The sequence below is a fragment of the Larimichthys crocea genome, chromosome VI (assembly GCF_000972845.2).
Source record: "Larimichthys crocea isolate SSNF chromosome VI, L_crocea_2.0, whole genome shotgun sequence".
NCBI classification, from domain to species: domain Eukaryota; kingdom Metazoa; phylum Chordata; class Actinopteri; family Sciaenidae; genus Larimichthys; species Larimichthys crocea.
Window position 1 is genome coordinate 10,087,637 of NC_040016.1, and position 16,048 is coordinate 10,103,684.

Here is a 16,048-nt window from a genome sequence, read left to right on the forward strand (position 1 = left end):
TTATTGATTCAGTGTCTTGCCAAAGAGACACTTCAGCAGGGCAGAGACCTCATCCCTGGCTGCTCCACCTCCTAATGCACAGGTTAAAAGACTGAACCGATGAAAACACCTTCCAGTTTTTGTGGGGAGGGGAAACACATTACAGACGCTATAAAAATACCATTTATCATCATGACAGTGGAGAGACGATAAATAATCGCACTCAAGCAGCTCTCTAAAGCAGCCATTCGTCACACGTCTAAATGAAACCACGTAAGGAACGTCCCAATCACACAAAAGTGCATTAATGCTGCGATCCGGAGCGGCCGATACTCCTTCAGAGGCGGCCGTGTGTTTCTCTGTGTAAGTGTGTCATGATTAGGGGGAACCTCCGGGTAAGAAGGTAATGAGGTTGAGCAGAGCCTGTCTTAGTTGTTCAGCATCAGTACACTACAGTATGGGAAGCACGCATCGAGTACTCACTACATCAAAGAGCGCAAAGCCGGGGTGCCATTTCCAAGATCAATAGGGAGATCATAAATTAAAAATCACTTTGGAGGAATAAGGCCTGTGGATGTCTTTGCAGCATGAACCAGCAAGCTGCTCTGCAAACTTATCAGGTTTTAATTAGTTTTTAGAAATGAACAGAGTGTTATTTTCTGTTTGGTTGTTTGTTTGGAGCAGTGAGATTTGGGCTCACGTTTATTGCTGCAGACTGTGTGTCAAAGATCTTACTCTGTCTTGGAGTTATAACTTCAGATCACACTTAAACTTCCCAACAATATCAGAACTGCCCAATGACAATAAATGTCCAGAAACCTGCTTACAGATTAGAAAAAAGATGCAATTTAGAACTTAAGAATATGCCCAAGAATCATCACATTTTCTGATTTTCAGTGAACTTCTGATAGTAAACGTGTCAGACTTTTAAAGTCTCTGGTTAAATATATTTTTGATGGCGTATATAAATAAATAAAAAGGGAGGAAATAAAAGCAAAATGGCTGAAAGGGAAACAGAAAGCTAAAAGAAAATTAAAGTGGAGCAGGGATGGAAAATCTGCTGCTGTTACATCAGAGAAAATGTATAATAAAGGAGAACTCAGTACCGTGATGGCAACTGTGGAGAATATTGATGTTTTTAAGGTGAAATTTTTTTAGAGGATATTAATCCTGTGAAAATAGTAGAAAACAACAACTAAATGAAATACAGTTTACATGTGATATTTTTATAAAGTCACTCTGCAATGTGTCTCAGACGGTGTCCATCTCTGTTTGTGTCTTAAGAAAGCTCTGGAGCTCTCTTGAATTTAAGGACGATTAAAGATGCAACAAATTTGATAAATAACTTTTATTACCTAATATTAAAAAACTATTTATTTATTTATTTTAATATCTCTTTTTGTAATAGGTGTCTTGGCTCTGAAACTGGAAGAACATCTGTCTCTGCCAGGCCTCTGCAGTAGGTACTAAGATAAAAAAAAAACAAAAAAAAAACAAGCTAATACAGTGTGAAGCTGCCGTCAGAAGTGTCATGTTTGCATATTGCCAACAAACACCAAACCACGCAAGGTCACAGAGAGACGACACATCACACCAAACAAACCACAAAGCCACGACCTGAGAGTACAGTGCCTGTGGGGCCAACAACAGGACACAGTGTAATTTAATTAGATTTAAATGCTTTGCCCTTGGAACAGCCTTGAATCACGTACATTAATTACTGGGGCTCTGCTGCAGTATGTGCAGTATGTGTGTGTGTGTGGACCCTGACTAATTTATTACATTTGAATTGGTTCCCTCTGAAGCTTTTGCCCTCTACAATCAGAGGTCAGTTATGTCGTCACCTTGACATGTTTATGGCCAGTTTGAGACTGAACCTTACAGGTGCTGGGCCCCCGCATCATGAGGCCCACTGAACTGTAAATCCGGGTGAGAGTGAAATCAGACGAGGTTTAAAACCACAGAAGACAACTGGAGCCACAACTGTTCCAACACATGCTGCTGTATACTTAAAACAAAACATGTCTGGTAATTGAGAAAAATGCCAGAATATGATTCAAAGATTGGCTCATGTGCCAAACTAAAGCTGAAGAAGGCGGTTTTTGTTTTTGTGGTTTCATGGGAAAGGACCTCAGGTGGACATACGGGAACAGAAAGCACCCAGCAGGACAACAGGATTTAATCCTCACCCTCATACCAGTCAGCAAGCTGAGGTTCAATTAACACCCCAGTAAAAAAAAAGTCCAGGACCGACACTAAGCAGGGCTGATGTGGGTTAAAGAGCGAGGGAGTAGAAGTTTATCATGATGTTGGAGCTCAGTGGCTCTAGTTTAAAAATCTCTCATATCGCTGAGATCAAGCTTATAAGATGTCTCCTTCATTAAAACTAAACTCACTCTGTTTGGTGTCGATTTCATTTAAAAGCTGGAATCTCGAGTCCCAGCGATCAAAAGGAACGCACTAAAAATGTGCCCGTGGAGCGGCCTCCTTGAATTAACCAGGGCTGAAAGGTGAAACACACTCAACTGCTGCCTGAATGGAGCCTGACGACTGGTTGGAGGAGGGTGGAGGCTATGCATTGTAAAGGGGGGGAAACAGATTTTTCATCTCATTACCCTTAAACCCCCCCCAATCTTCTCCCCTCTTCCTGACCCCCTACTAGACAAGCAACGGCTGAAGCTGACACCCCACCACCACCAGCACTCTGCATAAAATACTCCAACGGCTCCTGCCAGGCCTCCTTCCACCTACAGCGGCTCACGTCACAATCGAGCCATCAGAACTCAGGAAAAGCTTCTCAACAAGGACCAAAGGCTCAATCAACACAGCATGCTGTCCAGGACCGCGGCCAGGATTTTAGGTGTCGAGTCAAAAAGACCCACCGACAAGTGTTGACTAACAATCAAGCGTACTTGGTAAAGTGAAGATTTAAAGAAAACAATCAAAAAATAAAGATTTTCTCACTTTATTCTTTTGAATGTTGTTTCAAAGCATGTCTACAGTGATTTAAAGTCTATCTTTAACATGAAGATATTTTGTCCAATCAGAGTCGCACATTAAAGCCTTAAAAATAAATTAGATACATGTTAATTAGTGAGCTTCAGAGGTGCGAGGCACCTTCTTCTACGAATCACAAGCTAACAGTTAAGTGTGGCTATGTATAATGGGACGGTAACACTAGTCACCCAAATTTGATTGGATGTATGTAGAAACAAATGACTTTTTAGACATATAATAAGCATATAAGAGGAGACAAATCGAGAATGAAGAACACTGGATTGAATTTCACTGTGTCTTTAAGATACACAAAAATATACACCACCACCATATACTATTATCCAATCAAATTTAAACCCTAACCTATTACATTGTCTAGCTTTAGAAGTCAAATTAGTAGCCTGCGGCGTAAAACATGCCATGAAGGCTGAGACGACTTTAAAGCTCCTCTAATCACCAAAAACATCCAACCAACCGCTCCGGGAATTTTCAGTACACAGAGACAACAGACTGTCGGCGGATTGATGGTCGGTTTGGGATAAAAAGCTCCTCACCTTCACCAGGTTATTGTTGGGCCCAATGATAAGAAAACCACAAAATGAAAACACATTTCAACAGCTCACGTATGACAGTAAAACCTACATGCAAATTGCACTCTCAAAGGATGGAGGAACGGACAGCATGCCCAAACTCCTACGCAGCAGATTTTCTGTTATCTGAGCGATGCTAATGCAGTCAGGCAACACAAATAACACAGAAGATCATCACGTGCAATTATCAATTCCTCTGTGTGCAAGTACGTGGATGTATGTTTGTGTATCCATTTGTTTGAGAACAGAAAATTAACAGGCTAAATAAATATTCATGTCTCCGACCTTGTTTTGGAAATAATGAACTCTAACTAGATGTTTCATCTTCCTCTGCAGAACAATTAAGCCTAAGTAGTTAGAAAAACAAAAAGAACAAAGGTCAGCTGTAACGATAAACACAACACCACCTAATTCGTACAGTGCCCGTGAAGTCAATATTGAAAACTGCTTGTGTAGCTCAATGTCAGCCTTAAGGATTTCCATCCAGAGGAGTCGGAACAAACCCACAATCTCTCTCCTGATTTCTCCATTCAGGAGGAAAGCTGACTATGATGGAGAGAGGCCGTTCGTACTCATTTGCGACGGACCCTGCCACGGCTTCCCCCCTGATGACACTTTTCTGCTGTATCGAGAAAAAACAAAACAACAACCCCACAAGACAAGGGCATTCCACGGATTCTTCCACTATAGTGAATCGGCTTTAGAGCCGCAGAAAAGGATCTGAACTCTTCCAATCAGAACATTTGCATCTCAAAGGAAAACTGCTGTCAGCGCGGTAGTAAAGAGACATTAGCATGCAGAGACGTGACCGAGCATGAGGCCGTTATTCAAACGTGCCAATAGACATTTGATAGATATTGGATAGCGAGCATCTAGCAGCACAATAACCACTTTGTCATTTATTAAAAAGCTTTGCAACAAAGTTTGAGTCCTAAAAAAACACTGGACTGTTATATTAAACTTATCCTGATAGTTTTGAACGCTGTCACAAAGACAAGCTGGATCTGTTCAGATCTACAAATGAGAGATAAAATCCACCTGCACGTGAGCGAATAGTATAAATAGTCACTTTAATTCATTCAGTGTCGGGCAAACTGTGAAAGCACAATTGTATTTTATACCAGCTCATGAGGACATCTGTTTTATTAGCCCGATACCCTCCTGTCTGTGTTAATATAAATTAGACGATGACGAAACATGCTGCACGCTACGGTTCACCACCTCCACCAGTCACACCTCTCACCCTCCAGTCCTAACAGCCTAATGTTGACAGTTTGCACAGCAGAGTTAAAGCATATGAAACCAGGTCACTGTGAAATCTCAGTCTGGTTCACCACTAAATGAGCGCAATGTAGCGTAAAGGCAGTGGCCTGTTAAATAAACATAATCTGTCACGTTCACAGCACGAGAAGCATGTTCTCGTACAGATTTCTGTACGACAGTGACAGAGATCGCAATTATTTTCGTCTACTGTACTAATACTGTCAGACAGGCCCTGAAGATGAAGGTGAAGATTTACACCACCTGTCATGAGTCATATGCGTTTAATTAAAATGATTTAAAGCTCAACCATATTCATATTTTTAGCCATTTACCCACTTTAACCATGTGACTCATGTATCTGTTAAAACATCAACCTTTTAGCTATTGCAGCCTTTTATCCAGTATTTTTTTTAGGGTTTTCATGACCACAACAGTGAAATATTTCAACTATTCTTCCATTACTAATTGCCATTTCATCCACATTTTTCCGAGAAGGGCTAAATCTCTGACTTGTGTAGAGATCCGTGAAGACATCTCACCTCTCATCCATTCAGTTGTGAAGTCACCAGATTTAACACTTCTCAAAGAAAGATGACCTGGATGACTTTCACAGATGTTATCACTTATTTCATACTTTTATTTATTTCAACCATTTTCTAGTTAGTTTAACAACTAGCTGTTGTTGCTCTCTAGTGTTCAATGTGTACATATTCGTTGTTGTTTTTTTAAATAAGTTACTCCACAATCTTTCCACGCACCCCCTGGCAACTAAAGAAGTCCCCCCCGAGGTTCTCCCAGTTGGGGGACTGTATATTGTTGTATCATCCGTTCTTAGTCAGTGATTCACTGAAGGGAAGATTTTAGTGCCTGACTGTACAGGTTAATTCATGGATGAAACACAGGCCAAGTGACACTGTAGTGAAGACAGCAGCAACAGGGCAAACAAGTGGACACAAAGACAGATGGGGAGGGGGCAGCAGACAGAGCAAACTCCCATTGTCTGCTGGGATAGAGAAGACAATGTAGGACAACGCTGAGATATATACAAGCACCACAAGGTCTCACCCCAGCGATGCACCAGCCCTAATCCCAAATACGATTTCCCCTCCTAACACATAGATGATGTCATCTCTCCTCCTCTTCCTCCTCCTCCTCACACACACACACACACACACACACACACACACACACCCCACCTCATCTCCTCCGGACCTTCAGTGCAACCAAGCATAGAGGAGCGAGGCCCACAGGAGGATGTTGTGCTACTGAGAAACAAGAAATCAGATACCCTCTGAGCACATCTGTGTCACAAATCAAAGAGTTTAAAGCGGACACCATCATATCACTGTGAATTTTAAACTCTCAGGTGCCTCTGAAGTCTGTCACATGGCGTGACTGGACTTTATTCTTCATGAAAACACAGCCGATGGAAAGTTTATATCTGCGGTCAGGTGTCGGCTGACTTGCTGCTTGTGTTGTAAAAAAACGCTTACAGAGTGAAAGCAGTCGGCAGGACAGGTCACTGTGTGAAAGCCTTACATGCTCCACTGGAAAGAGGGAGAGGGGACAGTTGCTCTTTAGAACTTTATGTGCCTCCCCTCCCCCCCATCTTCACTCCACAAAAGGGACCTTACCCCTCGTCCCCACCCACAAGGAATTTCTCAGGCATTGCTGGGTTCACCATGACAACTGGGTGCTTAACAAAGCATTTCTCTTAGGCATTCTTCCTTTCACAGGGGAGGGGTGGAGGGGACAACAGTCAAAGGAGGGAGAGACAGAGAGAGGAGGAGGAGGAGGGAGCGGTGGAGGGTATATAGAGAGGGGTGGAGGTAAAGAGGGAGGGTGGACGAGCTTGAAATGATGGGAGGGAACAGTGGAGGTTGCAGGGGTTAGAGCTATAGACCCGGGTAGATAGGAGAAAAATGGGGGAATGGTGACAGGCAAACAAAAAGAGGGAAAGAGAAACAGGATCAAGGTGATAGGTGACGTTAAAGGCAGAAAGAAGAGGAGAAACAGCGCTACAAACATTCCAAGCAAGCTCGCAAGTGTGACGAACGCCATCCAGAGAGGCACGGAGAATCAAAGGATGACTCTAGTCGTACAAAAAAAAAAAAACCCCCGGAAAGAACTGACTTGACTTTGAGTCCTATAAAGCAACCATAAGCAAAACAGAAATTAATCAACCATAAAGAACACAGAAATCCAAAGGTACACTCCACTTGAGTGAAATAATTACATGACGGCGAGGAGAAAAGCAATCAGAGCGGTCCAGCTGTTGGAGGCCACACACACAGAAATATAGCAGATTTGGGGAGCTTGATGGGCTAGTGTTACAGAAGACAACCCCCTGAGAAAGTCCCTCCACAGACAGCTTAAAGGTTTAATAGATTATAATGAAATTACCCAGGCTGGTGAATGTCTTGTCTCTAACTTACACCGTTAAGGCTTTTTTCATTAAAATTCCAGTCTTGTAGCATAATGTTATGCAAGGATGGCGACGGGTGGGCGGGGGCAAAAACACATTCAACCGCAACACTATCAATCCTGTATCTGATCACAAAAGTAAAATTGAGCATCTAAGTATTGAAAACAAGTTTCATCTCAGACATATTTGACAGAGTGGTGGTGGTTTAACCTTGGAGCATCCACAGCCACTTCAGACACGCACTTAATACTTAAAAGGGCCCCTGGACAGGAGTGGACAGAGAAAATGATCTGCTGTCCACTATGTAATTTAAGCATCTGTACGACCTGCAGTGTGATGTGAGCTGAATCAAACTGCCGTCATTAGTTGCGGTGGGAGGAGGCGTGTTTGTCTGTTACATCTCTGCATTGACGTTGGCAAAGTGAGGACGGGGGGTTGATATTGGCTTGGGCTCAGAATATGATTAAAAAGGACAAAGTGTCCTGATGGCATAGTTGTATTTATGTATACAATACATATATACATATATGCCACAGGGGAGGTTCCTACAGAGGAAACTATAGTGATAAAATTGCAAAGGCAACAACAAATTGGCCTCATATTCAAACTACAAAGCATAATAAGGTGTTCAAAAATTAGGTATAATTAAGGATTAGATATACTTTCTATAGGGAAATTAACCAGGGTTTCCGGATGAAAGGAAAGAGCAGGGGGAGGGGGAAATCTTTGCCAGCAAATGCAAACACCTATTTATGCAGGCTCACGCATGCCTGGGAACAGTAGATCAGGCCCTGAGTGTGTCAACACAGGTCTGACAGATCCCAGGATACAGATGCAGAAAATTTAATCCCACAGACGACAGCCAGTTTCCCACTCTGCTGTGTGGACAAAATTCATAATACAGATGTGACATCTAACGAATGTTATCTTTATATGTATATATTAGTTTCATCTTCAGCATGGCAGAGCCAACAGATCCTTAAAACCTGAAATCTGTTTCAGTACAACGGCAATTAATTCACACATATGACTTTCATCCATTTAGTACAGAGGCAGGCTCAACGCCAACACACCGCTGCTGTAAATCTGACTCCTTAACTGGCTAACATAATTAAATGGTCATAATAACTAATTTATGCCTGTGCGCACAGCCAATACACAATAAGGCAGCAGGATCATTGCGTAATGTGGCTGTCAGATGTGTTTTTAAGTGCCTGCTTGTGGTTATGAACGATTACAAAGCCAATCTGAAACACAATATTCTCTGTTGAGAGGAAGGGAAAGTGTCATTTCTACTTTTTAAATACATTAAATATTTTAAAAAAGAGGGTGATTTGCATATTTATGAACACACTTAATTGCAACATTAAATTGCCAGTGGCTCTTTTAGTCACCAAATTATAAAGAAACACAGCAAACTGAACCCACCTGACCACATTTATAACTGTTAGTCCTAGTCCTTTATCCCCTTTGCTATCCATCTTCTCAGTACTTAGTAGGTCATTTATTATGCTTTTGTATGGCTTCTTTACTTTGAGTGTTTTTTTGAGGACTGACTAAGGAGGAGGGGGGGACCACTTCCACTCGCAGTTTTTATGAATATTGTCTCTGATCAGTGTTTGTTCTTCTATTTATTATGTATGTGTTAGCTGGGTGGCAAAGTGCTTTGATGCTTTTGTTGGATAAATAAAACTATACTCATTTCCATTCAACACAAACATTTGAGTCAGTTTTACTCAGGCTGTGCTGCTTTGAATTTAAAACTTTAGTACAGACCACTTAACTCAGTTTAATTTGCGCCTCAAGTAGCATGATGGTTAACAATTATCTTTATGGAGCGTTTGATGTAAGTACAGAGGAGGAGAGGAGGCTCCTATTACCTCCAAGTTAACTCTTGGACAGAGGATAGAGCTTTCCAAAGAAATATAAAAGTAAAAAACACATAATCATATTTAGGTCAAATTTGCACTAACAGACTATCAATATTCTAACATTTCTTTCTTTATAATTAATTGATTATATCTCATTTCAAACTATTAATCATATTATATTCATATTTACTGTTACAAACATGCTGTTAGCCGCTTCATAAATAGCATTAGGTAAAAGCCTTTATCTGTTTTAGGTGTAACTAAACCTTCAAACCACATTTTTCACAAGGAAAACTAACATTTTGGTGTAAAGTATTTGAATTCTACAGATTGTGCTATCAATATGCACAGAAGAATTCCCTCTACTACCTGAAACCCAGCTATAGCATTTGAATGTCCCAGTTGGCTGATCTGAATGAAGGGGATGTACATGATGGCAGCTTACGTCACCAACCAACCCCCGACTCCCTACCCCCTCAGATAAAACCAACATCTCCAGACAGACCGACAGACACCTGCACCAGAGACTTAGTAACTAACGTTACAACATACATAACACAGAAACTTTTACACACACTATGTAACCACAAAGCCACGCTTCCTATTGTGGTTTTCCTTCCTTCCTATTGAGGTTCAGTTTCAAGTATTTGCTGTACATCAGGAAGTTGGGGGAATTAAATGAATTCAACTTTAAGAATACCATCCTAATCTGTAAAGGTTACCTTCCCAAAGCCACTCTACAGGAAAGTGTAGCTACATTAGGGCCGTTGCATCTATTTCAGTGTGAAGTGCACTGCTCAAAAAACGATGTTAATCACAGTCCAACAACATACAAAAGGAGCCCATCAAAAATCGTCCATCATATGGGGCCTCTTAAACGGCAGCATAAAGACAGAGATAATGGGAAGACTTGGGAGGTCCCTGGAGGAAGAAGCCTTTGAAAATTGGGGTCAGCAGCATCTATTGGAGGAGCTCATCTTCCTACCCCATCTCCTCCTCCAACAGCCTCCCTGTCTAATGACTTTCCTGCTCTGTTACAGTACGACTGTATTTTCCAACATGTTCCCAGTTCATACAACCACAGCCTAACCCTCCACCACCCCTTCCCCCACTGTCCTCCTGCCTCCCTCCGTCTAACTCTGTCTCCTGCAGGGGTGCTGACACATAAACCCCAGCAGGTGCGGGACGCGCTGGGGAGACACAGCCTCTAATTGGTCCGTGGTGGAGTCACAGCTGTTGCCCCCAACCACAGCCTGGTATGAGCTCTCGCGCCTGCCCCTGAATCGAAGGCTCCCTATTGTTCTCCAGAGAGAAAAAGCTCAGCTCCAATCCATTTTAACAACTACCCACTCTAATCATACAGTATCCGCTATTGAGATTCAACTCATCAACAAATATGAGAGCACTTAAGGCTGTCAGTCACAGAATTGACACATCCACTGTCTCCTTCAGTCAAATCAAAGAAATCCCAAGGTTCCCACCAACTTTAATCCTCACTGTTCTCGTTCAGTATCGGATTTCATCTTTAACCTTGATGTCCAATCTCTTAATAACATTGCCTGGTTCTTTTTCCTTTTCTCTGTGCCAAGGTCAAAGAGAAGACAGATTTACAGCGGATCACACTGCGTCAAATAAGCTCCTAACAGAGGGTAACAACAACACCCACCACCACCACCACCCCTACAGACACACACACACACTCTCTGTGGGTGCAATTCAAGTTCAGTCAGATTTCTTGAGCAAATAAAACTCTGTAATTTGTGCAGGCATGCAAAGTTAAAGATGAAGGGAACACAGGCAGTTTAAGACATGCAGGTTAGGAAAGACACCACCAGCAGTGAGCATTAACAGCAAATACATCCAAACCAGTGGAACAGTGATTTACATTTTCCACCTGCTTTTGTTGTACACTGTATTGAAATACACCAGCGTCCTACAGCCTTAAAGAGCTGGGGAAGTTATTCAATTTCAGCCTTTCTGTCAGATTGGAACAAGAAAAACAAGCCGGTAAAACAATACAACACTTAAAGAACATCAACTCTTAAATCTGACTCTAAACAAGCTATAGAAATAGACTTTAATTGAATTAGGTCTTTCTTTGTATGGTGGAGGGGGGCAATTATGGGGCATGATCAGTCTGCCCACTGGAGTGTGGATCCCGCAGGATACAGACATGCTCAGACAAAAAGCTATTTAAATCTCGACAATAGACTGAGCTCAATCAGTCTTGTGTAAACAAGAAAGCTCCTTAATGAGGGGTCCAAAAAATTACAGAGGCCCCTCCGACATTAACCAAATGAAACAGAATTGAAATACTTAACACATATTTGTAGTATTCAGTACTTGGAGGGGAGTGGCTTACAAATATCCTGCAGTGAATAGTAATCCTCCTTCATGAATATTTCTATTAGATAGAGAAATCGCTCTGGAACACTGAAGCCAAGAAAGACATACTTAAGTCATCATCACTTCCATTATCCGGTGAAGTGAAGCGAAAATGTAAATGAAGAGACAGGACATGTTAATGGAAACAGAGTGGGAATACAGCTCAGTGAAGCTGTTTTTCACTCACAGGGTGGAGTCTGCAATTACAAAGAGTTATCTAACACTCTCACCTGACACTGAGATCCTCATGGAGGCCTCCAGGGGCCGGTTGTTATCCAGGGCCTGGCTTAGCTGGATCTCTCCTGTGCTTTGGTTCAGGAGAACTAAGTTCAGCTCGTTCCCAACCTCGAAGCTGTAGTGGAGCTGATCGGAGACGTCGGGGTCATGCGCTGGGATGCGTCCGATCACCCCAGTCGGGAAGCTGCTTGATTTGTCGGTCACGTAGTTGTTGAAGATGATCTGGAAGTTTTTGAGCACGGGCACATTGTCGTTCTTGTCGACGAGTTTGATGTGGACTGTGGCGCGGCTGACCAGAGGGGCGGAGGTGGCCTGGACCACGATAACATACTCAGACCTCGTCTCATAGTCCAGGTCTATCAGTGCAGTCAGTTCTCCAGAGAAGATGTCTAGCTGGAACACCTCTGGGATGTTTCCCTCCACGATCTGGTACATAATCTGAGCATTACTGCCTTCATCTGGATCTGTGGCTGAAATATGTGCAACCACGAGGCCTATGGGGCTGTTTTCCTCCACCATAATGTCAAACTCATCTTTCTCGAACACAGGGGGGTTGTCGTTCACATCTAGGATTGTTACATGAATGTTCACTGGTGTTTTCAGAGCAGGAACACCTTTATCTACAGCAAAAGCCTGCAGGCTATAAACAGGCACATTTTCTCGGTCTAATCTGCGCAGTGTGCGAACAATGCCTGAGGTGGATTCAATTATGAAATCTCCATCACCATCCTCCCCACCCTGGAAGGTGTAGAAGACACGACCATTCAGCCCAGAGTCTCTATCAGTGGCGGACACCTGGACCACGCTGGTGAACACAGGTACATCCTCCATAACAGAGCCCACATAGTGGTCTCTGAGGAAGCGGGGGGAGTTGTCGTTGACGTCATTCACGAGTATCTCCAGGTAGGTTGTGTCAGACTTCTGTGGGATGCCGTTATCCCGAGCAGTGATGGCTAACGTATAGGAAACCTGGTCCTCGTAGTCCAGCTCTGTCTGTGTGGTGACAGCTCCTGTGTCCGGATCGATGTCAAACTGAGGGATGCTGTCGTCCATAAAGTAGGTGATGCGTGCGTTCTCGCCTGTGTCTTCATCTGTGGCACTTATCACCACGACAGTGGTGCCCATGGGCCTGTCCTCGTTGATGTTGACGGTGTAATGTGAGCTCTGAAACACAGGCCGGTGTGTGTTGGCGTCTGTGACATTAACAAACACTTTAGCTGTGTCAAGGCGCGTGCCATCACTTGCAGTGACAGTGAGGACATACTGGCGTTCTAGTTTGTAGTCTAAAGGCAATGCCAGCGTAATGAGCCCCCCTCCGCTCTGACTCGTGATGGAGAACCTGTTGCGGGTGTTTCCACTTGATATCTGATAGGTCACCACACTGTTAATGTCCTGATCCACAGCTGACACTGTCACCACGCTGGTCCCCACGGCTGCATCCTCATTCAGTCTCATGTAATACGCCTTCTGGGTGAACTCTGGGTTGTTGTCATTGACATCTAGGATAGTCATGCTAATGCTGGCTGAGGAGGACATGACAGGGTAGCCGTGATCGCGGGCCTCCACTCCAAAGTTGTAAAAATCTACACTCTCCCTGTCCAGCTCGGCCGCCACTACAATCCACCCCGTGCTGTTGTTGATGGAGAAGGGGAAGTTTGGCGTGGTGTCAGTGAGGCTATACTCCAGCCTGGAGTTGTCTCCAGAGTCTGCATCCACTGCTTGGATGTGGATGATGGAGTAACCAAGTGGCACATTCTCCAGCACGGTGGCCTGAAATGGGGTGCTGACAAAAATTGGGGCATTGTCATTAACATCCAGCACCTGCACTGTAACCAGGCCACTGATGTTGGACAGCGGAGGACGTCCTCCATCCTGTGCTCTGATTCTTAGAGTGTATTCCTTGTTAGCCTCGTAATCCAGATGACTCACCAAGTCCATTTTACCCGTCTGTGCGTCGATATAAAACTGTCCCCTGGTGTTTCCGCTCATGATGCTGAAGTGAACGACAGCATTGCTCCCTCTGTCCTGATCTGTTGCGGTGACCTGCAGGATCTCTGTGTTGGGGGTCATGTCCTCTGGCACCTGGACCACATAACGTTTCTCACTGAACTGGGGGGCGTTATCATTATCATCCTCAACCACAATGTGAACAGTAGCTGTGGCGCTGCGGGGCCCGGGGTCACGACCTTGGTCATTTGCCTCAACTAGCAGCATATAGGCTTCCACCTCCTCCCTGTCTACCATACCTTTGGTGCGGATTACCCCAGACCTTGAATCAATCTCAAACACATCATTGGTCCCATTACCGTTGATGATACGGTAAAGGATGTTACCGTTAACAGGTGCGTCCCCATCTGTGGCCCTCACAGTTAACACCTCATAGCCTATTTCTAGATTCTCCCTGATGCTCTCCTTATAATCCTGCTGTTCAAACACCGGGTCATGATCGTTAGTGTCGCTGACTGTGATGGTGAGGGTGGCCATGGCTGTACGTCGAGGCGTGCCATGGTCGACCGCGGTCACACGGAACACATGGGTGTCTTTCTGCTCTCGGTCCAACACCTCCACTGTGGCCACAGCACCGCTGGCCGGGTCCACGGCAAAGAGATTGTTGGAGCGGCTATCAAAGAGAGCTTCAATAAAATACTCCAGCCTGCCCGCCTCCCCTTCATCCGCATCCACAGCTTTCAAAACAACAACAGGAGTCCCAGCTGGCTTATTCTCTGCCACAGCCACTTGGTACATTGGAGGCTGGAACTGGGGGCTGCTGTTGATGCTTCTCCTCCTCCTGCTGCTCACAATCCCTGAATCAGACTGAGCTGCCTTTTCTAACAGCTTCCCTAGGTGGCCCTGTCTAAAGGGGCCCTGGCCCACACGCCAGTGGATAGAGATGAGGTTGGCTTTAGTACTAAATCCAACTCCTGTGAGAACATCACAGAGCAGGTCTAACTCCAGGAGTGTGTCCTGCCTCCAGCAAAGTGTCTCAGACACAAACAAGTCCCCCTCAGAGAAGTAAAAGTCACGGCTGTTGGAGACTTTGCAGTGGATCGGTGCTCCTGGTAGCAGACCTCCCACTGAAAATAAAGCAGAGCCAGCTTGGCGGCACTCTGTGCGGTGTTGGCTGTGGCTGCTGAACAAACTAAGGACCTCCATGTCCCACTGTGGTTTTCTTTTACGCTTGTTTGAACAGTTCCTACCGTGAACATGGACCTCAAACTGGCTGGTGAGGAGATGCCTGTAGCCGGAGTCCGTGCAGTCAGACACAGTGTACACGGTGAACGGGTTTGAGCGCAGCGAGGTGCACTTTATAGAGTCCGAAACAAACACAGTGCCCGCCGCCGCGTCCGTCTCCAAAAACCGCTCCGTGAATTTAGGAGCGAGTACCTGATCCAAAGTACACCGCGCGCCGCGCTCCACGCCGGCCACCACTGTCCTTTCCCCCGCATCCTCACTTATGTGCACGGTGTAACAACGCACCAGCGGCGCCAGTTTACACAACCAGAAAATCAACAACAAATCCCATTTAAAGAAGTGCATCGCTCCTCAGTTTGTGTTCAGTCTTGGGTCTCCGAGTCGAGGATTTCTTTGCAGCTCCTTTATTCCTTTAAACTTTCCGCCTGTGAGTTTCCCTTTGTTGCAGAGGAGCCATGCTCTCAGCGGGCGCACTTCTCTCCGGTCACTCTGGCTGATTTTAAGAGAGGTAAACCCGCAGTAACCTTGGCCGGAGCAGCTCACACACATTCACACACACACACGCCGGCAACAACAAGCAGCAGCAGCAGCAGCAGCAGCACCTCCGCTCAGTCCGCACAACTCCACTTGAATGGTAAAAAAAATGGCTCCTGCTCCCCCCCTGCGCCTTGAGGCTCCTCATTATCATAAACCTGTGTGTGTGTGTGTGTGTGTGTGTGTGTGTGTGTGTGAGGGGAAGAACAGCTCTGTTAGGGGTCTGAGGACTTGTCAGGATGACAGAAACCCTGCCACTGGAGATAAATGGTAACTTCCTAAAACGCTTCATTTATTATACTGAACTGAAAACAACTTTCATTAGTTCTCTTGACAACATTGTATTTAATTATCTTATTTTCTTTGGCGTGTTTTGAATGTTACTCACACAACCAAACACTCATATTGCTTCAGCTATTCAGTGCAGTGTTATCTTCACAGTCTGAGAATAAAACACTTCAACTTGGCAAAGAGATCTTGAAGGTTATGTACCCACCGTTATTCATTTCATCAATGACAAACAAAAAAACCACTCACCTCCAATAGGAGTTTACACATTACCCTAGAGACATTCC

The 16,048-nt window shown here is 44.4% G+C and overlaps 1 protein-coding gene across 4 annotated transcripts in view; it reads right to left on the bottom strand.

Annotated features, from left to right (window-relative positions):
* celsr2 (cadherin, EGF LAG seven-pass G-type receptor 2) overlaps positions 1–15,575 on the bottom strand; it is a 61,442-nt gene extending 45,867 nt beyond the window's left edge. For all 4 annotated transcript variants that reach the window (XM_019269474.2, XM_027279133.1, XM_027279132.1 and 1 more), the window contains exon 1: positions 11,741–15,575. In XM_019269474.2, the coding sequence (XP_019125019.2) occupies positions 11,741–15,284 (3,544 nt within the window). In that variant the 5' untranslated portion in view covers positions 15,285–15,575. The remainder of the gene's footprint in view (positions 1–11,740) is intronic.
* Positions 15,576–16,048: the final 473 nt, after the last annotated feature.